The sequence below is a fragment of the Haliaeetus albicilla genome, chromosome 4 (assembly GCF_947461875.1).
Source record: "Haliaeetus albicilla chromosome 4, bHalAlb1.1, whole genome shotgun sequence".
NCBI classification, from domain to species: Eukaryota; Metazoa; Chordata; class Aves; order Accipitriformes; family Accipitridae; genus Haliaeetus; species Haliaeetus albicilla.
In genome coordinates, this window is record NC_091486.1 from 30878399 (window position 1) to 30905817 (window position 27419).

At 37.7% G+C, this 27419-nt stretch overlaps 1 protein-coding gene across 3 annotated transcripts in view; it reads right to left on the reverse strand.

Annotated features, from left to right (window-relative positions):
• The window catches only part of BMPR2 (bone morphogenetic protein receptor type 2), a 113638-nt gene that overhangs the window by 27838 nt on the left and 58381 nt on the right, over window positions 1-27419 (reverse strand). For all 3 annotated transcript variants that reach the window (XM_069781735.1, XM_069781736.1, XM_069781737.1), the window contains exons 3-5: window positions 26951-27130; window positions 736-846; window positions 135-226 (exon numbers count right to left, since the gene is read on the reverse strand). In XM_069781735.1, coding sequence (XP_069637836.1) covers window positions 135-226; window positions 736-846; window positions 26951-27130 — 383 coding nt within the window. The remainder of the gene's footprint in view (window positions 1-134; window positions 227-735; window positions 847-26950; window positions 27131-27419) is intronic.

Genomic DNA, 27419 nt, shown 5'->3' on the forward strand with positions numbered 1-27419 from the left:
TAAACTGTGATTTAGAAGAAAACATTACAGGAGCACTGATACGTTTATTTCTGTAACTATACCTGGGAGGTGATATGACCATAAGTGTTACATTGAATAAAAATGAAGATTAAGAAACAGAGTTGAACATTTACCTCCAACAACTTTAGATTATCCAGATCCAATGAGGGCTCTGATGCTGCTGCCTCCATCATGTTCATACTGTGCAAACCTTGTTTACGGTCTCCTGTGGAAGGAGGTGGGGAGGGAATCAGAGAGTTTCCTTTTTTTGCCATGCTACAAGTGAAAAAAATACAACTTACCTGGGACTTGGCAGAAACACATATTGTAGGCAAGGACATAACAAGTAAAAAGGAAACCTGTAAAATCTTCTCAGAGTCACTAAAATCAGCAGTGAAGGTGCTGATAGCTACAAACTTAAGGCTATCTGCTACACAACTATTTTGATAATTGAATGTCACTGGCAATAACTATAAAGCACGTTCACAACCTCACTTAAACTGTGTTGAGCAGAGGATCTGTTGAAGAAAAATGGGTCCCAAAATGCCAGCTTGGAGAAATCATAAATCTCTCTGGACTGTTATGAAAGGCATATCACCATAAAGTGTCAGAGAGGAGAAAGGGGAGCATTATGTACAAACATATAGTAGAGACTGGGAAGAGCAGAAGACACAAGTATAACTTTGAGAAATAGTCAAAAGAACAATAAAAAAACCCAGTACCATCAAACCCTACCTGCAAGCATCCTGTAACCAAAGAACAGAGCAGCAATCAAAACAGCCAGTACAGACACAGATGCAAGGGCAATAACTATAGTCTCATCTCGATGAAAAGAATGAGAAGAATCTGAAAGAAAACAAGATGAAGATTCTTTAATTGTAAATTTGAAAGAATCAGCACTATAAAACATGTAATTGTTATTACAACGAGGAAAAAAATTGTACGCTGGATTGTAAGACACTGCACTAAACTCTTTTTCCTCTTAAAATCTAGGGATGGCAAAAGAGCTGATCAGCAGAAATACAGCTGAGCGCACGTTCATTGGCAGCTTTTCCCAGTCTTCCCTTGCAGAGAGAAGCACCAACAGCAGAAAGTCAATCTTCTTTCTAGCTGACAAAGTTCAGCCCAGCCATACAAGGCCAAGTTGATGTAGTCCTGCTCTGCTATCTCTGCCTTAATCCAGCTTCCTGGTATGAACCAGGTTTGTAACCTTTACAAGTTGGGGGTTTTTTTCATTATTTTTCCCAGAATGGAAATCTCAAAAAAGTTTGCTAATAATGCTGCAAATGTGATGAATACTGAATGTTTTGTATCAAATATCTACAATGTACATTAGATACAAGTCCATTTGTGGAAATATTTCAAAATACTTTGGAGTATTGATTTGTTTTTTGTCGGGCCTCAGATAGTTTTTAGCATAACTCTCACTCCTTAATTCATAAAAAGAAGTATCTCCACAGACTGCAGCAGAGTATCAGGAAACCTGAAACAACAATAAAACACTAAACAAAATTAAATAACTAGTTTTATTGAGCTTTTTTTAAAATAACATTTGATTTTCGTCAAAATGTCAGTACCTTGCTTTATCTTTTTTTTTTTTTTCTTCCAGAGCAGGGGAAAGTTTTCATGGAAAAATTTGTTAGTGTCTTCAATGGTTAAGTTAATGCTTCTCCATGTCAGACCCCAGTCTTGCTTCTTGTAGGCATATAAATATTCATCCACTTTCATATTAAAATTTATTACTGCAGATATTCCTCTGATGTCAGAATCACTGGAATGTGGCACTACAAGACCTCATTTACTTTGGCTTCAAAACCAAGTTTGGGAACTATGTTTAAACTTGTCTTATATATTGCTAAAAGTACTCCTTAAAAGACTGTAATGAGACCTCACTATGCTAAAACCACAAAATATAAAATGCACACAAGGCTTAAACATTAGGTAAATTTTAAGGTGAGACTGAAATACAATCTATCCCAGTCTACACTAGCTGAATAAACTGACAAATTCACTTTGCTTGAACTGCATTTAAAAGAAATTAAACATGATTCACTTATTCCAGTTCCCAGTGTGGATAGACGCAAGAGAACCAGGTAAGAAGAGAAAGCAAATTTAAAAGACAACAGCTTCCATTTCTACATAACCATAATGGTAAGAGGAAATAATAAAAAGCTGGTAAAACAAAATACCAGTGAGAGTTTCAGCTATGATAGAAGTATGTAAAAAATCACCCACCAAAAATAACATGCACCTTGTATCTGATAAGCCCTTCAAATAAGAGGGAGCTTGTGATAATCATGACACCATCAAAATTAAATTTCTTCCATCAAAAGAAATACCATTACTACATATACAAATATATATTTCAAATTCAAAACGTATACATACATACATATATATTAAAAAACACAACACCATAAAGGAAACTTACATCACACAAAGCTATATGAAATATTACACAAGTGTAAGAAGCTGAATAATTGCTGGCAGGGAAATGTAATTTTGACTTACATATTTTTGTGAATGGAATTTACATTTTATTGGCTTACCTTTTAAAATATATATTAAATGTGGTGGGTTTTGCATCAGTTCAAGATAGTGCCTAGCATGTACTAAGAAAATGCAGGTTTTGAGGGGCCAAGGTTTATGCTATAATCTCAGCTGTATTTTCTTTGACCACACAACTAGGGAGCAGCCATTTACAACCTTCCCATTGCTAAACATACAGTAATCGTTTCCACTACTGTTTGCCAAATGTTATCTAATACCTAAGTTTGATTGCTCTACTTTATTTCTTCTTATAATCAAAGGGTTAACAACATGCCTCCATCATGAGGGCCCTCCTCTACCCTGGAACAGGATTTTGCTGTTCCTCCACTCCTAGCATGGCCCAGGGCAAGGGCACCCTGAGCAACAGGGGTTATTTAGCAGCTCTGGCTGCACTGGCACACTTGCTCTTTCTCCTGTTAGAAACCTGTGAATGGTGGCATTATGCAGGCTGGAGAGCTACTAGAAAATCTCCAAATAACAACATTTTGTGCCGATCAGCAGTAGAAAAACATGCAGAGAAAAAGGACTGTTGCTTTCTCTTTCCTTGATGGACCATTCCCTCTGGGGGCTTTTTCTCTTTAGTGGGTAGCTGTGCAGCCACCAAGTAACCTCAAAGAACTTCCCTGGCCTTCAACAGGAGTGTTTTAATTTTTTTAAGCAGAGTTGTTTCTTAACAAATCTTAGATTGGCTTATCTTGAACCAATTTTTAATTCTTATAAACATTTTTAAATGATGGTGTCAACATTCCAATAGCCAAGTCAGTCCTACAGTGTGAGTTACTATTGTCAGGTTGTTGAGCAACATTTATAAATTTAAGGATAAATACAGATTTCTTAATAAGGGTAACTGAACATCTCAATGGAGTGGGAACGTGAAGCTCAAAACAATATGAATGAGTAAAATGCTGCATTTGACGGCCAGTCATTTCTCAGCAAGGACAATTTCGCTATCTTTTACTTGTAAATCTATGTAAAAAGAAAAGCACAAAACAAACAGTATGACAAAAGTTCCAGATGGCCGCAAAAAAACCACAAAAAGTATTATTTCCTATCTGCCCTCTATCTGCTTCATATGACTAATAACTTTTGATGTTGTCAGATTATCAATCTTTCTTAAATAGAACAAAAAGGGTATGTCATTTATTGACCCAGTTTTAAAACCTTCCAAAGCTTAACAAGACTCTTATTAACTAATTAGTTTTTTCAATCCATCTCTTTCTTTGGATATATTTCATCTTTAGCCTTTTACACCAGCTGCTGAGTTGACTTTAAATGCCTAGATGAGAAATGCCAGCAAAGCCAAAACCAGACAGGACCTCTCAAGGCATTGCAGAGGTTCACATTTCCTCTTTTATCTACTTATAAGTAAAATAATACGTATTTTGTATATACATATACATGCACATACAAGCCATATTTCTCTTGGTATTAATCTGGAGATGCATTTTAACTAACTTACCAAAAGGCACATCAGTGTGGGTCAATGAAAGTAATTACTGACCTTTAAGCAAGGCACTTTTAAAATAAGAATGTAAAATACACATGTATACAAATTTCTTTTCATGTTTTCTTCCATGAACTTATAGTCCTGTCTGAAACAACTACAAGTCCTTACGATTAAGAAATACATTATGAAAGTTTATTTGATATTACACTTCCTATCAGTAGCTCCAGATGCATCACAGAGCATAAACAACATTTTCTGAACTAAGACTTTGTTGGTCTGAAACTGTTAACAATCCCATCCCCAAATCAGTGGACTCTGCTTTTAAAGTTTATTTACAATGACAAGACTCCTGCCCTACGGCTTCAGTATTTTTTTGTCATGTCATAGTACGAACTGACTTTAAACATACATAACTACTATTCAACAATCTCATTTGAGTTTTGGGGATCATTACCAATATTTGGGTATTTCTTTAGTGACAAATACAAACCAAACGAAAAACTAACTGTCCAACAGTAGTTTCCAATTTCACACTGGGAACACTGGTATCTCAGTATTATTCCCAAACCAATATGTAGCATAAAAAAAAGCAATAGCATATGCTGAGCAGAATTAGCTGCAGACTCTAGAAAATCCACTAATTAAGGAGCTGACTGCTGAGCCAAATTCTACCTACGCTTGTACACAGAAGATATCAGCAAAGCTTCTTCAAGTTTATGTTACTGTAACTGAAAGCAGAGGTTAGTGTAGTTGCTTGTTTCACTGCTATTTATATGTGAGATTTTTATTTCCAACTTCCACTTAGGCTCCCTGATCTAAAACAAAATCTGCCAAAACAAAAAATTAAAACCAACAGAAACTGTTGTAAGGCCCAGAACACCTGAAGACCCAACTTCTTATCCCACTTGGATGGGAAAGGGAGAGCACTGCTGACAGGGCTACTGACTCTTCAAGCAGCAATGTGAGGATGCCATTTAGAAAGCACCCAGCATGTACACACTTCTATCTTGAAACATTACTGCCAGTAATTCTGATACAAGTCAACATTTTTCTGAAGTCCACTAAACCCATCACAAAGAAATATCCCAGCAAATAGTATAACAGTTGTGTTGTGGGTTTGTTTTGTTTTGTTTTGTTTTTAAAATAAGAAAAAGAAACAAAGCACAACTCATTAAAACAGAGACGACCTCCTTCTGGCTGGGGAGCAGCTGGTAACCAACAAGCCACCGTTCCCAGAAGGGTCCTGACCTCACCATCAACAAAGAGCTTGTTTTCAGGTTCCAAAAACCCGAGTACAACAGCTCCTGTGTATGGAGAGAATTTTGTCAAAGGTACACACGAATAATTGAGAATGTATTTCAGAGCAAACTGTGAAGGAGAATGCTTCTAGTACTCAGAAGTGAGTCATCTGGCTGAACCCAGCCCTGCACTTCGGATACTCCCTGCAGGCACTTCTACCACATTAGGGATTTCTCTCTCTTCTCTCAGGCATCACTGCCATAATAGTTTCCAAACACTTAGACAATATCTTTGGTAAATTAATTTTTTAAAATTAAGCTTCCACATTGCCACATATGGAGGTTGTCTACTGCTGCCCTCCTAACCTTCCTCAGGAATGACGCAGAATGAAGAACACTGACAGTGCTAATGGCATCAGGAGGAATAATATTTTTCCTTCAAATTAACTTTTCCACTATAAACATAAGCTTGTAATAGTAATTAATGCAAAAGTATTCCAATCTGTGCCTCTGCTTGAAAAAGCTTCTTCTTTTATTTCTCTGTAATTTAACTTTCAAAAATGAAAGGCTCTTTGATATGCTTCCTGTTTCCATACTTTAAAATCAGCATTTATCCTATTACCAAAGAACACTTTGAGAAATCAGAGAAAACTGAGACAAAACTCGTTAACAACGGCCAACGGCAAAAGAGTCTGTAAACATACAGAACTCTTCCCTGGGAGCCAAAAAGAGGATGCGTAATTCCTGCATCTTCCTTTCCCATCAGCAAATACTGTGAAACCTGCAGACAGCTATCCCCTTAGTTCCCCCCACTCTGATATATCTTCCCTCTGTGGCCGCTGCAGATAAAGCATCAACTAACTCCCTGCCACCAACGTTACTGCGTCAGTTCAAGCACCCAAGTGTGTCCTGTGAAGGTAAAATATTCCAGCCTGGGTCACGAACTGTGAAGAACCCATGCGAAGTTTTCACATTTCTTACTTCACCTTTCAGCAGATTGTTGGCCCTGATACTATTACTACAATTACAAAGTATGAAGCAAATGGAATGGGAAATGAGGAGAAGGAAGGATAGTCTCTTCCTTGTAGCAGCTGAAAGCTGTCCTGAAAACTCTTCTCTACCACTATACCAAAGGTACTACACCATGATGGCCAAAGAGCTCCTTGGGACACTGTAGAGATCACTGTTATGGTGAGACATCTTAAGACAGCCATGAGAAAAGGCAGTCAGTGTTAGCCATGTTGAAAAACTAGGAATCCCATGGGGAAAAATTTGATTGTATAATTAAAGGCTGTATCACAACACGTACACGGAGATGGCCTTAAAACTGTGCAAGCAATGACATTGTCTGCTTCTAATCTTTAAATGTTTGAATATGAAACCTTAGGCTTTGAAATGTTGTTTCAATGCTATATATTTATATGAGAGTGATCATATAATAAAGGACATTTGCACATAAATTTCCACCAGATCGCTATACTGCTATTAAGGCTTTTCATTCCATTTTTAGAAATCTGTCTACTCTTCATGTAAATGACTCACAGCTGTGTATTTGTCACACAGTAGTAAATAATTCTATAAAATATGTGTGTATTTAAGTTTAGATAAGCATTGTATAAAAACATTTTAGAGAAACATACAATTATTCTATATAATGAAAATCAGTTTTAAAAATAACTGCCTAAGTTCCCACAGAATTTCTGGTATCACTATATCAGAAGCCAAGTGGTCTTACAGCTGATAGGTACCAAAATATTAATATTTATTTAAATTGCCATATCACCAAGTAAGTAGCAACTTTAGTCTCCAACACATAAGGAAAACACCATCCTTTAATCTTCACAGCACAGTAACATCTGATTCTTCAAAACAACTGCAGCTGTATGGACTCTGATCAAAGTCAGTAAAACTACACAGGGACTCAAAGATCTGCCCATACAGATCACTCTAGAAAGAAGCAGAGTCTTCACGCCATCCTACAACTATTTCTTTGATGTGATAGATTCAGTATGTTCATTGCCAGTCTGTTGTAGAAGTTGCTTTTCTATTAAGGACCCTTAATGATACTGAGGATGAGATCAGAAGCAGCGTGAGGGAAACCTTACGGTTCAGTCACCAACACAGCGCGCGATGGAACGCTGAAGTGTGGGGGCAATATGGCCTTTAGCTGCAGATGACTGCAAATATGCTCTGCAGATTGGAAAAGAGACTTTTCAAGTATAATTAATTCTACTTGCTTTTAAAGTCACATTTCTTTTCACAGTAGCCCTGCACAACTTTCATGACAGTGATAAGATCTTGGCCCTTCGAAAAAACATACAATTAGCAATCTTTTCCAAGGGCCTACAGATCTATTTATCTGTTCCGTCTACACGTAGCTTATATCAAACATGTCCTAGGAATCTTCCGCAGAGTGTAAAAGTAAGCCCTCATCCCTTACTGAATTCTAGCAGTGCATTCCAACCAAACGAAAACACCTCATCAGGTCTTTTTTTCCCCCTCTTTTCTGGACAGTAATCAACATTTCTTTCCAACCAACTGACCGCTACCTCATTCCTGATCCACTGTCCCGCAGCAAGAGTTCAGTCTTCACCATGCTAGAAGCAAATGACAAGAAAGCCTCCAATATAAACACTATACCAAAACGACTCAAAATATCTTAAGTAAATCTTAAATTCATTCACTACAGGGAAGAAAATGTGAAAGAAAAAAAAATAAGCAGGGAACTTGTAAGGAAGAAATACATGAAGAAATATGTTAGCAGCCTTTTACATACATGGACATAGGTCAGACTTTCATACATGCAAACAAGAATCCCAATCACATAGCCTTCTACACCAAGTTAACTAAATGCATTTAAACTTACTTTTTCAGTTAAGCTGGAACTACATTGTAAGAATACCTTATATTCTACAGACTTTTACAATGAACTCCAGCAGCAGCTATTGCCTGTTTTTCATTAAACCTATGTATAGCTGAGAATGATGAAAGGAAAAAAATAACATTTCCTAAACAACTTTTCCTGTTCACCTAAGCTTTTATAGGTCCATGTTCTAAAACTACTATTATCCTCATTCTGATTTATAAGTCCATACATTTGAAGTGAGGCTGTATCCTTCCCTAAGTGCTTGACAAATTATTAATAAAATCAAAATCCATGTCCACATTTTGTAATAAGATAGTATAAAATGCAAATATCTGATACCTATCAATGTGACCACCTTCAATAGTTAAATCAAAGTTAACTTAAGGAACACTATTTCACATACAATTTTTGGAGGGACCTGAATGCACAATCAAGTTAGCAAGAAAACTTTCATGGAAGAGGACTGAGCACTTGGTGCTCACACAAATGAAAAGCACAACGGGAACTGTATTTTTTTGTGGGAGATGGTGCAACATTCTTTAACAAAATAATCCTGCCAAGCAGTAACCTTAAAGCAATTTTCCTTCACAATTGAAAACGGATGTTTTCCCTGGACTTAAGAGCAAATCCCTGGTTTCTAGTCTATTGACTTAGATGAAGCAGAAAATTTGCACTTAGTTCCAATCATTCCATTATTGGAAGAAAAGATTTATACAGTCACTAATATGTTTCCACTTTGCACTTAGCACCATCATATTTGACTGATTTTAACTTTTTATATAAAATCTTATATAATCATTGTCATGAACTGTCCTTTATAACACATCTCTTCATGTTTTTTCTCCACATCAGGAGAGCTAAAATTTTAATTCATTTTTGACATAATCACATCACTGTATGGAACCTGGGCTGTAAGAAAGCACCAGATTCTCATGAGACTTGCAGTAACATCACAACCTGGCAGCGATGCATTGTGATGCATCCTGTCTGCCTCCTCAGAGAACGCCTCAAAACATCATACAGCCAGCTTGGGCTGTAAAATTTATTTTCCGTAACACGCTCCAGAGGAATCCTGCTACAGCTAGAAGTCAGTCATTCGTGATGGCAGAGTTTCAATAGGCAGATCTCTTTAAAAATCTGCTGTCAGAAAACGCAGTTTAGATTTGAGCTTTCTGGGCTTTGTCTCAAAGAGGAGGGCTCTGTCGCTGCCCCTGCAGCCAGGTGGTCCGAGGGGTGGAATCCCTTCTGGTGCCTCCATCCTCCTCAGGGGTACCAGCTGCCACCAAGCACCTGATCCGGAGCTAGGCCGCGCGTATTAGATTCATCTTTTTTCTTTGTTTTGAAAACTGAAGGCTGTGCTGATACACGAAACTTAAAAATTAAGCACGTGTGGTAATTTCTTTGGCAGAGAAGTGGGTTATGCAATCCCTACCTAATGGCTCTTTCTTTGATGACTACATACAGAGAGGTGAATTAGCAGCTTGTCACGTTTGTACAGAAGTAATTCCTGAGCTGATAAAAACCCAGCACAACTTCTCTTTCTGCCTTTTCTTCTGTGAGTTTGGGCATCTTCAGCATAATTTCTAACACTACTGAACAGACCCTTATAACCACAATGCATGTAAAATGAATAGCAATTAAAAAACAAAACTTAATTTAGATTATCTTTCTGAAGTTCCCTATATACCGATAAATACTTGGTTACTACAGAGATTAAAAAAATACCTCGCTTCTGTAGGCAAACTGCATTCGAGTACACCTCAACCTTGCCTTCAAGCTTAATGGAAAGCTAATTTGGGCACTTAACCACATGCTGGGGTCATCTTCTATATTGAAATAAAATAGTCAGAAAAATGTTTTTTTAATTAAAAGGCTGCAAAAAAACATCTACATTGTCCCTTTATATTGATCTTGGACCAAAGGGACTTCTTTATCAAACCAAACGGTAGCACAGGCTTGAACATAACGGCACTCTTCCAGCTTCTGTAAAAACACTGGATGAAAAAATGCACGTGCTGCAACAGAAAAAAAAGAGTACTTCAGAAAGCCTCTTTAAAGCTATTTGAAGCTATTTTAAATCCAACAGGCTCAATAGCTAAGTATTTCATATTTGTAATGTTCCCAGGCACTAAAAATACAGCCCAAAAAGTGACATCGAAACACTAAAATGCCTATTTTTATATGGGTGAGCAAACAAACAACCCCCACAAACCACCAAATCTTTTAGAAAAGGCAGCTCTAATCCCGCATGCCTGCATTTTTTGTGTCTTCGAGAGCTCCGAAGCCCAGCAATGCTGTCTACCAATCAGTCACGCTCCCCTCGCTCCTACAAACCCACATCCCCCCCTTGCCAGCAATTTCCTCAGTGGAAAGGCTGAGCCAAGCCCAAGCAGCGTGGGGCAGCCGGGCCTGTCCAAGCAGGCGCTTGCTGCGTGCACCCTGGAGGAGCGCCGGTGTCTCCGTTTACGGCCGTGGAGCCAGCTGCGGCGCAGAGGCGCAATGCTGGTTCCGCCTGCTGCCAGCTCTGCGCTGCCTGCTCCTGCGCTCCTGGGCAGGCAGGTACACAGAGGACTAATGTCCTGTCAGTAAAGCTGCACGCCCCTGACTGAGGTTCAGGAATATTTTTTTCCTGTCAACCTTAGTAACAGGCAATGAAAAATGAACTGATTTAATGGACACGATTGTATGGGGTGTTTATTCCAGAATCGTTTTCCTAAACATGCAATGAAATCTGAATTACAGCACAGTTTTAGGCAACTAATCTGTTCCAGTAAAAACCCAAGATTGATACAAACAGATAAGGTGAAAATGAGTACTGACAAAACCTTTCATTACACTTCTGGTTTATGTCCTAGCACTTCAGAGCTAATGTCCTAAATCAGCTTAAAACTGTAATCTTCAATGGTAATCCACAGGTATAGCAAATATTTTAGTATTAAAACTTAGCTCTTCCTATTTTCTTTAATTCAAGAACATTTTTCTATACTTTCAGTACAACTCAGTATAGCATACATTCTTGCACGTAAAAGGTTTTGTAATTTTAATTTGAAGGCATGTGCTACTGGGCTGTGAGTTAAATCTGTCTGACGTTGTAGAAACATTCATGGTTACTAAAGCTTGTGTTTGTCTGGCTAATGCCAATTCAAATAACACCCGTGGTATTCCAAAAGGTATGCATCTGATCCTGCTCTTCCTATCATGGTTTAGAAGGACAAAGTCTAACATGAAAGTACATGTCCCATTTTCCCATTAATCCTCCCTCTTACTCTCCTGTTTTTCCCAGTCATCTTCTCTACATGGCCATATAATTTCTAACTTTTACCAGATTCTCTTTTTAAGACTTCAAAAATATTTTAAAAGTCTTTTGTAACTTTAAGATAAGAAAAATCATTACATTTCTCTACCCTCTAACATTGCACTGGTTGGTCTTACCAGGTATGTCCCAGATGAAACTATTGTTAGAAGGAATCGAGTGGTGAAGCAGAAACCGGGAAGTTGGGGCCAGCCAAAAATCCCCCTCCTATCTCGCTCCAGGGTCCCCAAGGAACACAGTGAAGAGTATCTTCCCTTCTCTTCCTCGAGACCTTAGGCACTCTCATTCAGTCAGCATCACCGTCTCTCAGTCTCTCTCTCTCACTCCCATTCCTCATTCAGCTCCCATCCAGCACAGCGCCGTCACTGAAGACACTGCTCTCCCTCTGCCGCAATCCCCTGTGTCCACGCCAGTGAGTGGAGGAGGCCAGCGGAGCAGCGGAACCTCTCCTGGTTCCTGCTGAAAACTGTCTCTCCTCCCCAGCTGGGAGGCCTTAGCAAAGGCTATTTTCCTCTATCCCTATCCTTGCTTAAATGGAGAGTCAGCTGGCTTCTGGGCAGGAAGAAACTCCTTCTCAAAGATACTTCACAGATGTGAGACGCAGCTATTTGGGGACATCCTAAAGCAGAAGGAAATTAAGGACAGAAAAGGGTCTGGAAATCTGACAAGCCCAACAGAGCAGTCAGGAGGAGGCAGAGGCATGGCCAGCACTCAGCAGGGTGGAAGCTGAAACAGCGAGAACAGCCCAGTGAGGAGAAAAGCTTTAACCTCAGGAGGACCCCAGTGAAATCAATAGTCTCCACTGACACGCAGCTTCTGTTTCCAAGGCATCAGCTGGAGTGACCTTCTTCAGATAACTGCATCTTGTATGAGGACACACAAGTGCATATATTAGATATGTGTGAATGCATTTTCTTCCTAAAGGAAAGAAAAATTTTCCCTAACTTGAAATACAAAGCAAAGAGAAACTTGGGTTCTGTTTCTGGCTCTGATATATAATAGCCTGATCTTAGGCAGGTTACTTTGTTTCTTTGTGCTTTATGTTAGCTAGTTATATAATGGGAAAAACAGTACGTTCCCTAACTTCAAAGGCTATTCTGATTATTTTAAAATAACATGAAGATGAAAAAGGCAATAATGATAAATAGTAATCCTTAGTTTGCACTTATGCAAAATCCTTCTACAGATCTAAGTACTTGATTTCAGATCAAATACAGACATTGTTTGATGTTCATTTCTCGCAGCACAAGCACCAGCTCAAGCATCCCTTGCCTCCTACTCCCAGGTGCCTGTTCCAGCCCAGCAGTGCCCTGACAGCTGTGCTGTACAACTGCGGTTATGCTGAGCAGGGAACTAGGTAAGAAAGCCAACAGGGAACACCATGGGAGGGGAGGAAGGACAGTATCTAAGACAACACCCCTGCCAAAACAAATATACATCAATCAAGTACGAAGGTTGGTATCAAAGCTATCAATTCGTGTTACACCACGGGTACATGAGAAATACAGCTGACTTCACCTGTATAACACGTTCTGTCTGCCCTACAGTAACAAACTTGTTTCAAACCAGGTATAAATATTTCAACACAAATCTGAATAGGTCACAGGGAGACATTTCATCATACTATAGAACGGATTTGCTAACGATGTTGGAATCTGCGTGATTGCTATATTAAGTTCACAGATTGAATAAAACTTTTACATATTGAAGGATACAGCTTCTGTAACTCTTCCACTTTAAACATATTTTCAATGTAATTAAAAATGTTCTTAAAATAATCCCTGAAGTTGTCACAGCCCTGAGTATTGTTTCGGCTGTTTTAATGATGCTGTACAATTAAACTGTAAGAGTGAGATTGGTATCTTCACAACACACTTATTTACAAAAATACTGTAGAAATTAGAATGGGGAAAAGCAGCCTTTTAAAAAATTAATACAAAGAAGGCTTCTGTCAATCTGATTTACTCAAATCCTGAGTGTACCATGAAATCCTGTTAAATGAATGGTGAAAACCTCAAGTCCCATTAAACGAATAGAAACCTTTTTCATGAAACAACAAAATAAAATTAAACTTGAGACTGACTCCTTCCTGACAGGTGTTCCTGCTTTAAACGCATCACAAAATATGAGAACTCATAGCCAAAGCTTTCAAATTACTCTTCTGGTTCCCAGCTGGACACCATCAAAGCAATTCTAGATTTCAGCAAAGACACTTGCCCACTTTTAATACACACTTTTTTGGTCACCCCAAATTTAAGACACCCTGAATTACTAGTTTTCTGAATTTTTTTGCCCATCATTCTCACACTACTCTTAAAAGAAATCAGATTTAGTAATATGCAATTCTATAAACTCCATTAAACTGAAAATGCATAACCAGGACAAAAATGAGGGTTTATGATTGCTAATTGAAATGGAAGACTTCAATCAACTTTACACGTTTAGCCTGCACTATGGTTTGGTGGTTGGGTTTTTGTTTTCCTTGCTTATCCCATTTGCAGGTAATCACATCAGTTATGCCTCTGAGCAGGTACCGTCCTATTAATGTTTTAGACAAGAGTTCTATTTCCCAATCTATCATTTCAAAAAGGAAATCCAAGTGTTCTATGGTTACTATGATGCCTACAAAATACACTTTCTATTTTTCTTCCTGAACTTCCTGCTGTAAGATTTCAAATCCAGGAAAGGTCTGTCAGGAGCCCAGTTCACTGCAATAATGTAGCAAGCTGTCAAGTACTTGAGCACATTTCTACCAAATAATTAAAATACAGCCACATTACAGCTGTACGCCAATATTCGAACTTCGAAAGGCATTTGCAAGTATATACTTGCTTCTCCAAAAGAAAAAAAATTGCAGCTAACAGCACCTACCTGGTAACTATTTCATTTTATAATAATCTAGAATGAATGGAAAAGCCTGCCTTCCAATCTCATTTCAAGGGCTCCATCATAACACAAGCCAGCATCGTGCCAATAGCACTTTTGGGAATAAGACACTGCTACTGACATAACCCGTTACAATGATTACAGATACATTAAGGCAGTGAAGAAATTCATGACATGCTTCTGGCATCACTGTGGCACTGAACGTGCTAGGCTATTTGTCAGGTCCTGCTTAAGCAGAAACTGTAAATGACTAGAAGTGATAATTTCAATTCTTATACAGGCTGGTAGAAAAATTTCCAAGTTTACCAGTTTAATGCTCACCCACCCACTTACTCTTAAGTTAGCACGCAAGTGTGCAAGCATAAAATGAACATGTCTTTAATGAACATTTAGGTGACATACGATCTCAGCTAATAAAATATTTAGCACTGCACTCCCCCATACTATAAGAAACTTCTGTTTCCCAGCAGACATAACATGGTGACCACACAGCCAGGCTCTTACCAAATGCAGGACTGTGCTTACCTCCACTCCCTGCTCTGTGCAGTCTGTTCTAGATTATAATACTACACACTAGCTCCATGTAGGATCAAGATCAGCAGAGTTGGGAGAAGCTATTCAGACCGCTATCTTTGGTACCTTATTTCACTTGGTCTACTCTGGAATATTCAGTGAAATTAAGGATTCACAATTTATGAGTTTTCCCCATTACCAAAACGTAGTTATTATTGTCTTCGTAACAGATATCTAATACCCCAAGACTATTATGAAAACTTTCTCCCCGCAGTAGAGCTTGATGTTTTCTAATTAAAATAATATTTAAAAAAAAAATCCCATTTAACTGATCTGTATAAAACCAGGAAAAATAATGTTAGCATACCTGAGGTATACAGTTGAAATCTCAGATTAGTTTAAAACCTTTCCCTTGATGCACTCTCGCCTACTGCCATTACACACTAACTATTCTCTTAGTATGGGACAGATGAAGTCTCCTATTTAACCCTCCAAAGCTGAGCAGGGTGAGCTCACATCTTCCTCGGCACTCTCACTGCGAGTGTGCCTGTACAAGCACTGTTTGCAAGAGTCACAAGGCCAGTGGACAGCATCCCTCCTAGAGCTCCTGGCACAGCGCTCAGGAGATGTGTAATGCTTTTGGTTTACAGTCTATGTTTATTTCACCCACACACATTTTTAGTTTGCACTGAAAATGCTATGAATGGCTCTGCAGCTGTGGTGGTGGACACTTCCCAGCTTCATCAGCACACCTAACAAGTGCACAATTGATCTGCTGCTGACAGTACTGATGAAGGCAGAGAAGCTCGAGTTACTCTTCAGGGTCATTAAAAAACTTCTTCAAAAACCAGTTCAAATATTTTCTATATGTTCATCTATCACTGACTTCTGGTGGTTTTCCATGCTTTATTTCACAACAAGTTATCACCAAGTTTTCTCTGCTTTCCCATAGCAGTGCAGAGCAGCAGTGTCTGGACCTGCATTCAAAGGAAGAACATTGCTAAGTGTAATTCACTGTGGCTCAGTTACCATCACCCATTTTACCTTACTCACTGCAATTACATCCTCAGAGAATAGAAATGGAGGAAAGCAGAACTGCAGTTAGAATATAACCAATTTGTATTTGCTGCAGTTTAGATGTCTACCTTTTAGGAGTTCATATTGGTGTGAACATGGGTATTTTCTCCACCCTTAGGGGTTATTTTGTCAGTTTTGGTGGGGTTTTTTTTGCTGGGGGGCTAGGTTTGGGTTTTGTTTCTTTCTGAGGTTTTGTGTGTGTGTTGTTTTGGTTTTTTAAACAGTAAAACCTTCAATGTCAAAGGAACATATATATATGTATATAAACTGTACTTGTGTTTTTAACATTTGTACTAATTCATTGAGGTTTAAAGTTCTATTTCTGCATCCTACATCACTACTTTCAGAGTGAGTTAATGCTTTAATGAGAGAAACAGAACTACAATCAAGCAACAATGATCTTAGTGGCTCCATATAGATGGGCCAGCTGTCTAGAGCACATATCAGCCACGTATTCCTTCAAATAGGAACAAATCAATAGACAGGGCTCTGAACCATCACTCAAAGAGAAATGAAAATATTTTGATTTGGCATAGGAAAAAAGTCACTTTCACTGCTACAGCTCCAACACTTGTATTTCCTGTCCAAGTGTTACAAAAGTGAGGAGTGCTTTTATACAGGATGCAAGGATACCTTACCCTTGGCTCAAAGTATATATAGTTTTGAAGTCAATTTGAATGTCTGGAACAAGGAATTTTTTGCTAGTCTAAGAAAATATTTACAGGCCTGCAAGCAGTTTCTAAATGAACCTCATGCCACCAGTCTAAAGGAAGGCAAAAATCCAGGCCAAAGTCGAAAGCTGCCTAATGTCATCCACAAATACATCAGAAACTTTTAGAAAATAATTGGCCTAATGCCAAGAAACATACATGCAATGTTTTGTAGGCTCAAACTTCAAAATAAATGCATAAAACTGTAGTGCTGAAACACTGAATCCACCTCACTGGAACCTTCAAAGGAATTTAAAAGAACTGGATCACAAACTCCTGTTCAGGCTCAATGCAATTTGGTGTCGGATGTCTAGAAAAAGAAGTCCTTCCTCAGACCTCTCAGAAAATGTCAAATCTCTCCTTCTACCCTAAAACAAGAAAAAAAAAGCTGAGGCACAAGAAAAAAAGCTAAGGCAATAGAAAGTCTTCACACTTTCAGTATTTTTTGTTGCCCTTAGAGATTGAATTTCTAACTTCTCCCCTTTAGACCCACCTGTATAGCAATTGTTCTTCCATGAATCAATTTTGTATGGAAGCATACTATACAAATTAACTGAAGTAAGGTAAAATGTGTATAAGTTAGATTTTAAGAGTAATGAATATATTGATTTCTTTCAAATTATCAAATGTGTTACAGAATAAATATCTTAGTATACCAAAATGAAACACTGATAATCAAAACAGACTTCTGAGAAGGAAACGTACGGACTGTCTACCTAAATCTAATGACATTCAGTATATAGAAAGATCCATACCTATTCTGATATTGAAAGCACAGAAACTGAAAAAAAAAAAAAAAAAAAAAAATCTGCAGATTTCTAACAGCTGGCATTAAAAGTCAGATTTCCTGTCACAAATTCAGTCCTAATGAGAACTGCAACAAGGGAAAGTCTCTGTCACATACAAAAATAGATAAACGCTCAGTCTCCCAACTCCAATGCTTAGGTATTAGTGACCATAGCAACACAGCACTGTTCATTTTATTTATTAAATGCAAAACAGGAAATTTAAAACCCTGATCCCCAGTATCCATTCACATGCAGAGATTTTGTCTGGTACGGTGGAGGGAAAGAGACAAACTATAGCTTGTATCAAGTACAGCTCCTAACCTTTTTAATACTCCCCATAGAAGATGCTCCAACAGCACAGCTGTAAAAGCAATAAGAAGAAATCAAATCACATAAAGAACAATCATCTAGTGCATATATACAAAGATGAGCACAGACAGTCCTGAGTTCAGGCTTTGAGTGCAGCGCCTGCAAGCCAGACTCGACCCAGCATCTGGGCTGCCCTGCACCTTTTGCTCTGTGGCTTGGGGGGAATGCAGCTATCTCTGCTCACAGACTGCTCTGCACCAGCCCCTGACATCTGACATAATTCCAGCTGGTTTAAATGCTTTGTCTAAAAGTAATTCAAGTGTTCTTAGAAAGAACTTATCACACTGTTAAAAACCAAATGCTTTATTGACCTACAGCTCCTAAGATTGCGCCAAATTGAAACATCATTAGTGTTTTACCTCCAGATAGTGTCCTCTCTGAAGATGCGCTGTATGCTATATCATAAAGAAAGGAGTCAGAAATCAATGTTAAGTAATGTCTTGGATTTTCAGGATCACAATATTTTCCAGATAAAGAAAAAAATTTTACTGAAAAAGGCTCAAAAAGGAACAGTGATTAATGACCAACTCCGAAGAGCCAACATCTTTTAATCGTATGTCTGGACTTTCAGTCTCCTCTGAGGAGGCCGAGTTCCATCGTGCTGAGCTATGGATGCAACTCGGGTAAGACTGCAAAGCAGCTGGGCTAACAGGGGACTATTCTAATATCAAATGTATTTGTCAAATACCAAGAACCTAAAGCTTGTTTTCTAAATTGTATCAGTTCCAAAATCAAGGGGATAAAACATATTGAGCAAAACCATGATATAGGATCAGATTTTTGTCAGCAAGCTTAGCATGTAGGACAGAAGCAAGTGAGGCTTATTGAAAATGTCTAATTAAGTAGCAAGAAAAAGACATGAAAGGTTTTCCAGGATCTAAACGCTATTCTGCACAAATGAGCTTAATAGTACTGAACAGCCAGTAACAGACCCAACATTTGTAAGCGATCTTCTGTTTTGAGCTTAACAGTTCCAGTCCCAAGTCTGCCTTTTACTATGTCAGTAGTCTGTGGACAAAGACCCTTCTCACCATTACTGTACCGGGGACAGACAAAACCGGTCACAGGGTGAGTATTTATTAGTAGTAGCTGGCAGCACCTAGCAGTACTTTATAACTGAACTTTGCAGAGTTCTTGTTCCTTCTAATCTTAACTCCATTAATTTCAACGTTGTTAAAGAAAACCACAGTAGAGCCATGCTAAAAATCAAACATGAGGATCGCTACTAGGATAACATCGCAGGAGAAAGGGGATTATGAGGAGCAGTGTTCTCAGCAAGCCTAGCAGCTCCAGCCTGCCCAGGGAGATACAGCTGCAGCATTTTGAAGCTAATGCCCTCTGTCAGGAGCTGCAGCAGCGGAGAGGCCTGCACACAGCCATTTCTGCCACCTCTGCTCACTGCAAGAAGCCTTTAGCATGACAAGACAGGGAGAGGGGGATATCAACAAAGCCGATGTGAAAATAAATGTTGTTTGAAAAAGCACAGGGACATAGACAAGTAGAACAGTCATAAAACACAGTGTTTTCCTTTTGCTTGGTAATGACTACAATGTACAGTATCTTGGCTAATTGAGTCAGTATACTTTGTTGAGGAGAGTTACCGAACCACATCCGCATGTCTTCAAAGGAGAAATGCTTCCATGGTGGCATAGTCTTAACTCACTCTGAAGTGTTAAGATTTACAGCACACAGTCTTAAAATTTTGGGGGTAGGTGGAATAGTTATTAGAAGCCTATTACTACTACTACATCAGAAAGCCTGTCAATCTAGAATGTCCCCCAAAAGGGTACTGATATGTCAATCTGCTTTCCAGAGAGCTCCTACCTATTTCTCAAATTATCTGGGTTGTTAAATAGCAGTGTAGGATTTGTTTAGAATAATGTTGATATTGTACACGTTGTATTCATCTATTACATTGCACAGTGCAGCATCTGAAAAAAAGACATAAAAAAGTAGAGCATCTTTGTCTGTTCTCCATTTTGCTTTGAGAAGAGGCAAGACAATTCCTTATCTACTACCTTTTTTATTTACAGTTCAATTTTCTGCTAATGCATTCTGAAAGAGTCCCATTCTTACAAGCCTTATCTACTTTTGCCTTGCATCTATAAGGCATTCGCAATAAAGCCCCAATGTGCATTGTCACAACAGCTATCTGCTAATTATGATACTGAATTTATTATACAGCAATATGAAAGTCAGACAATACTCGATATTACCAGTAAATGGAAAAAATGTTTACTGTATTTGTATTACCGAAAGATATTTGCAGATCTTTAAACTCTTTGAAGTGCATAAAACATACTAACTATAAGCAACTAATTTCCAGCAGAGATGCAAATTAGTGCCTCAAGAACTGCACATGATACAAGAACCGCGAATCACCTATTCACAGATACTAGTTGGCTTAAAATGTACGTTTTCACTATTATTGAAGGCAGCAAAAATAACTGATTTCAAAAAAATCTGTTTCCTTTCTTCATTCTAGACCTTAATCTTGAATAATATATGTGCTGTGTAGTACTAGAAATATGGACACTTCAAAGATGACAAAGATGCAGATCAGACAATCATATCAAACGAATAAGCTAAGTTATGTTCACATCTGCTTGAAGAATTGAGATCTCTAAGGACTCTAAAGTAAAATATTTTTAGCTCTCTGAAACAAAGCACAGTTATAGCTCTAGAACTTCACAAACACACTATTGCAATGTCAAGATAAAGATAACATCCCACCTTGCATCCAAAAAGCTCTTTTTTAGATTCCAACAGGTTTTTAACAGAACTTAGCAAAGGTCCTTGTTCTCAGACCGCCAGGTCATAACACAGTACTAATTCCTGCTGGCACAGCTCTGCAGTTACCTTGTACAGCTCTCCTACCAAGTCAAACAGCAGTTTGATAAAGCAATAGGGAATGTACTCATAAAAAAACAAGCGGGTTTTTTGGTAAAAGTAATGTTTGAAATTGAAATGTTTCTCCTTTTTCAAATAAACATGTTTGTTCTTATTTTATTTAACACAGTTTTTAGCATTTTGTGGGTTTAGTGCATAACAGCAATTTTAAAACATTTCCAAACATTTCAATCTCAGTGCAAGTAAAACACTGCGATTTCATCTCCCTGATAAAATGTTTCTGTAAAAGAAAAAAATGTACATGTACAGTTTTCTGTCTAAGTAGGCTTTGCCTTCACAGCTAACACTTCATATTCAGACTCCAATTGCACATCAAAGCTTTACTTTTAAATTCAGTAAAGATCCAAGTTTAATCTCAGGAGACGTATAATGTCTTAGAAGTTAAAACATTACGTGCTGCTACCAACAATCTTTAAGAGATTATGCTTTTGATATATCCATTTCTAATGAGAATCACTGAACTGAAGTTACTTAACAAGAATTACCAGTTATCTTGGTGACTTGCAAAATGTTCCACTCATTCTACAGAAACTAAGGCTTTCACTGGAATTTCTACATAACCTTCTATACTAATTGCTTTAATACTTTGTTTGCTCCCTGCAACAACCACTTTCACTTCTACTTTTTCTTCCTTACATTAATCCACAATACTATCACCTTTCCCTCAGTTGCAACAACACAAAAAATAGCCTTAATTAGCACGTTTCGAAAATGTTATCACTAAGTGTTTGTAGCAATATGCACCCTGTGTCACAACTCCCTCTGCAGTTAATTCATTTCCTGTAACCAAATAAACAGCAAAAAATAAGTAATACAAGAATTTCTTTTAAACATGCATAAAATTTCACACAGAAAAGCAACTGAAAGTTCGAGAAAATACACATTTGTCAATAGGTGGCTAAAAATCCAAAATATTTCATCATTATATCAGTATCTTAAAGAATTATTCCCAAGAAAAACCCACTTTTCCTTTTTTTCCCCTCTATTACCTGCTCCACATATAACCTCTTTAACAGAGATACATATTTAGAAATCTCCATGCACATTCATCTTTACCTCCTTCTGCAGTTCAGCATCTTTGTTTTCTATAGTGCCGTAAAATAACTTCCTGGGAGGCACAGTATTGTCCTCTTGCACCAAATGCTTAGCTGTCTCAAAGTAAACTTTTTTTTAAAAGAGATATTAAGACCCTTAATTACTGTCTTAATATTTCCTCCCCTGCCTTATACTACAGTGAAAGTACATTAACAACATATAATGCCTTATCTCTTCACTGAAGGGAAGATGTGCCTGACTGACTCCCTATCATTTCAAGGGTACAAGTTTTAATCCTCATGTGGATCAGTCCCGCCTCCATCTTTCAAGACAGAAGATCTGCCACCTTGCAAACGTTTGTAATTTCCCCTTTACTATACATCCAAATCACCTGAAAAAAATATAGTGCAAGTAAGGGAAAATGCTTATTTACAGAGCATTTTCTTAGATTAGGCAGATCAGAAATGAAAGACCAGCTCAAACACTGGCTACAAACTTAGCTGATCAGGTACTGGAAGCAGAAACCAGCTGAAGTAAATGCATTTCAATTATAAACTAGTATCAGATGCTGCTCTCCAGAAAAAAGCAGTTCAAGATAACAACTGAGAGTGAGCAGGGTTACAACTTTCCAAAATTAGCCTGACATGACCTAATTCAACTTCAATGGGAGTTTGATTGGGCCATGTGCTCACAGCAACATGAGTCTAACTGCTGCCTCTCAAAAGCCATAGTTAAATAAAAACTGTCTATTACTACCTTAATTAACCCAACCCAGCCACATACATTAATAATTATTTATTTTTTTTTTAATGGTAGCTTTCCTCAAAGTTTCCACAGAATTCTGTGAGCACTTAAAGACAGGCTTTTAAATACGTATTTTATATATGTAGCAAGAGGGCTGCCAAAGAAAAGCCAGGACAATACCCTGGAAAGATAAACCCATCTATCAGTGTTTTACAATAAAGAAAAACCAGCTTCCTTTGCTGTGTGAGACAGTTTCTTTATATCCAAATCCCAGTGCTCTTATTTAATATAAGTTCCTAAATAAAAATTGCAGCCACCATTTGTTGCTATGAGAAAACCCTACATCATTTCAACAGTAGTATGTACCAGTAATGCTCAACTGTTGCTGCCAGGGATTTTTTCCATATAACATGCAAATACATCACCTGTCATACAAAAATATATTCTTAACACTCAGTTGCTATAAGATTAATTTATTTGCAGTGCCAGGAATGCAGCCTTGAGGGAAAAAAAATAATTAAAAATGGCTTTGTTGCTTTCATCTTGATGTTATTTAACATGAATGTTTCATTACAGCAATATATCTATGACCAATGAGAGGGATCATTTACCTCTTCAGCTACTTAAATTCTATTTAAATGGCCATTATGAGTGATTGTAGAACTAATTAATTTATCTTCAAAACAGTCTCAGAATTCAGGAAGCATTTTGTAGATAAGAGGCAGATATTTAACAAGTCTCAAAATAAATATTTGACAAAGCCAATAGAGTAAACACACATCTCAAAACATTTATCCAGGAAGCCATAGTTGGCTCTTTTTAGGTCAAGTTAAGGGGTATATACACATACTGGCTGAAGTTAAAATGGATTTTAATTTGTCAATTTTTTGTGAAAATAGAAGATGGAAGAATAATGAATCTATCCATGAGTGATTTAGCAAAGCATAAAGAAAGTATATTTTTCGCCAAAAGTGCAAGCTTAGGTTGAGAATGAGCAGTTGTTTTTGAACTTCTGCATTTCAGTAGCTCCAAACTCCACGGGCAAATCTTCAGATCTGAAATAAACACCATTCCCCAACCTCTACTTCTCCTGGCATCAGGAAACAGCTATCTGAATCTTTGCATTTTTAATACCTCCAGACTGTGGGCTCTAGACGACACCCGATCCTAAAGCATTTTCAAAATTCTAGCTGGAGGGACTAGCAACCAACTACTACTCAAATCTGTCTGGATTATCTTTAAGATAGAAGAGAAGACTATTATGACTACTCAGATGTGTGATTGTTTTAAATTACCAGCTGCACATTACGAAGCAGTAAGGATTAAATTTAAGGCTTCAAGAAGCTGTTTTGTCCTTAATCTTATTTTTTGTTTTTATAAAAGTTTTGTTAAAGATAGGCTGGATTTCTTGTGTTTATGCCCTGACCATATATGAACAACAAAAAAAAAAAAAAAGATACTCCATTCTACACAGATATGGCTGTGAGATAAACATGTTTTGACATCCTAAAAGACAAAAATGACATAAAAATTAAGTGTAATACTTAAGAGAAGAATTGCTGTATTTTGTGACAATAATTTGTTATATCTAACATGTATTAAGGTCTTAACTAACTTATAGTCTTCTTGAATCATTTATAGTCTAGATACATCTTTCAATATGCCACTGTTAATTGTCCAACAAAAAACTGCAACCAAAAGATTGTATAAAGTAACTTTTTATTCCTCCATTATTTTTCTGGATGGATTTAGCTCAAGAGACTAACAGTATTCTGCTGTTTTCACAGTTCTTTCATATAGCTGCAAGGAAACATTTTTAAAAGAATGCCTACAATTTTCCTTAAAAATGAAGTTTTAAATTGACTAGGTTCATCAGCAGTGTTTTCAGGCTCAGTTCCATTTTTAACTATAGCTGAATTTCCACCTATTATTCAGGAACTTTTTATTCTGGGTGATTTTACTGGAAATCAGCAGAAAAACATTTACAAATACTTAGTTAACTGTTGGCTGAATTCATCAGGCTTCGCATAATTAACCATACACTAGTCACACCTGCTTTGAAATTTGCAGGACCATAAATACAGTTCTAGGAGGCCACATACCTCACTTTCTGTCACTCAAGAACCATTCAATGTACAACATGTTTAATACCTTATCAAAAATACAGATGCAAGAGTGCTCTTACAGTTCATGGGCTATACTCTTTTGCAGAAGATTTCCCATATGACTGTAACCTGTTTAATTTAATAATCTAAAAGTTATGGTAATATAGACTGCCACAGCTTGTGCAACTAAGCTTACTAATGTTCTCAAAGCATTCTGACAACTTTAACAGAAAGGCTGGAAGAGTGCCCAAGTAAGCTATCTAGTAGGTAATTCAAAGCTTCCCAACAATTCCATAAAAATTGTACTTTGCTAAAGCAACACTTCTGTCCTCAATGTTGAGGTGGCAAAACTAAATCTTACAGCACCAAAATGGGTTCTAGAAGGAGTCAAAAGGGCTGGGAAAGGGACCATGCAGACTCCAGTGCCTGGAACAGGGGTCAGTAATACTGCAGGGATCTGTGTGCCACAGCCTGCCTCTATTTTCACCCTTTCAGCTTCCTAGAACATCCTCTGCCTCCACAATGCTGCAGGTGTACGGGATTTACACTGCCAGGAGCAGCCCCATCCCTGTCAGATGCAGCAGTAGTAGAGCTTTACAAATAAAACACCAGAGTGGCAAATGAGGCTATTCTTGCTGCTGGAATGGCCCATCTCCATCTCTTAACCTAGTCAAAGCAGACAGACAACTGTGCTAGGCAGCATCCTACTTTGCTTATGCTTATGCCTAAAGCCAAATTTGCATATTATGAAAATGGAAGGTGACACAATAACACAAAACAGTTTGAGTCAGTAGAAATGTACGCTGCAGCACTCATTTATAGATGGGTGAATTAAGCACCGTGTTACAAATTTAATCCCACCCCCCCGTCTCGCTTTGCAAGTCAAGCTAGATCTTTCAGTATTAAAAATTCCCTTAAAAATTACTTGAAGATCTTATCACCCAATAACTGAATTAATTCAGCTTGTAATTTTCTACCCTTGGAGAAGCATGAGCACAAGTAATTTTGTAGGAACCTTGTCTTCCTATTTTGGGGGGATAGAAAGGGACAAGGAATTATCTTTACACCTTTTTTCCCCTCCCGTCTAAATCCCCTGCACAGCACTAACTCCAGTCACATTTAGGGAGTCCAATTAGATAAGTATTACCAGAGTCAAGCAGAGTCTGTTCTGCATTGCACAGTGCCGAGCTCGGACACTGATTCTAAATGGCGACTGTTTACTGGTTCTACAAATAGTATTATCAGCCAAAAGGCACCAGGTCTTATCAACTCTCTTTACCCATTTATACTGTAGGCACTTTCCCAGTAAAAGGTTGCTTTTTTTTTTTTTTCAGTGTGCCAAGTCCTCATTTTGACCAAAATTGCTTACAAAGACTCCATCCTACAGCTACTTTTGAAAGCATCAGTATCTTCACTATCTTTGTGTTTAATTCAAATAATATCATTCCTAAACACAAACTATTCTTTTTGCATTCTATAGCTGTAAATATTATCCAATTAAAGCCGTCTTAATTTCACAAAACACTTTTCATTGATAAAGAACTCTCAACATACAGAAACAGTTGTACCTCCATTTAAATACCTGCCTCTATTCAATTACTCTTTCACAATTCTTATTTAGAAAAGGCTATCCAAATGTTTAGATTACGCCACTAACTCAGCTTCTTTACAGGTTCTTAATTCTTGGAACACAGCATAAGAGTGTGTCTGCTAGTCATGATCTTGCTTCTGTAATAGGAGGTTAAGGGGTCTGATCCCTGGATTTGGATCCATATGCTGTGTTGATTTTATAATAAATAACAGAGAATCTAATCTGGAAGAAAACTACATGGCTCAAACTAGTGCTCTTTGAACATTATACCAAAGTTAGTATCTACCAGAGATATGCAAAAGAAAAGTCAGATTTCAAAGCACTATAAGACTGTTGGAGAGAATCTCAACAGCCTGATGTAAGACTAGTTCTACTGCTCAAAGCTGTCTGTGAACCAACACTGAAAAGGCAGGCCAGACTTTTCAAAGGTACCATAATGTTAATGAACTTACTGGCCTGTTTTCAACAGAGGTCTGAATCCTTCTGAATATCCCCACAGGCTTCTGAAGTTGGGCATCCAAATACCAAAGCACCCAAGATTAGAGACCATTTTGGAAAATGTAATCTGTGTTCAGCAGTTGCCTATACAAACAATTCTCTTGTAAGCATTTAACTCATTCCTTTGCAGAGCACTGTGGAATATACAAATGTGATAAACTTCACATGGAAAAACTCCGTTCTGTTTGCCGTTTCTGTTGCATATAAATAGAAAGGTCACAGGTTTTGCATTTTACAGTACCATGAAATAAGGATCTTTCTCAAAATTACTCAAACCATTAAATGACAGAGATTAAAATGCCTGACTTACTGTAAGGTGTTGTATCAGTAGGGTCAGGAGGTGGAAAATTTTCTGTGAAGTTAACGTTACACAAGTCTGTACTACAGCAGCAGAAGCGATATGTTCCATTCTGAATCAAGGAAGGGGTGGTTGTAACTATACACTCCTCAAAGTGACACTCTTGTGGGTCTCCTATATGAGACCAGCAACCTGTAAAAAGAGGCAAATTAAAGAATTCTTTTTAAAGGAGGCATAAAATTAATTCTATTGCATGGACAATTAAACATATCTATAGAAATCCATTACCTAATTAAACGTTACAGTGGGGTGAAAATAGTTATCATAATTTGCTTGTCTGACTTCACTATCACCTTTTAAACCAAAAACTGAAGAATTTCTTTCAGAATTTACCACAACCAAGAAGAAATATGGGCAGCAGTGAAGGCCAACATCAGAGGCATCCAGCTGTCAACCTCAGTATGACAAAACCTGAATTCTT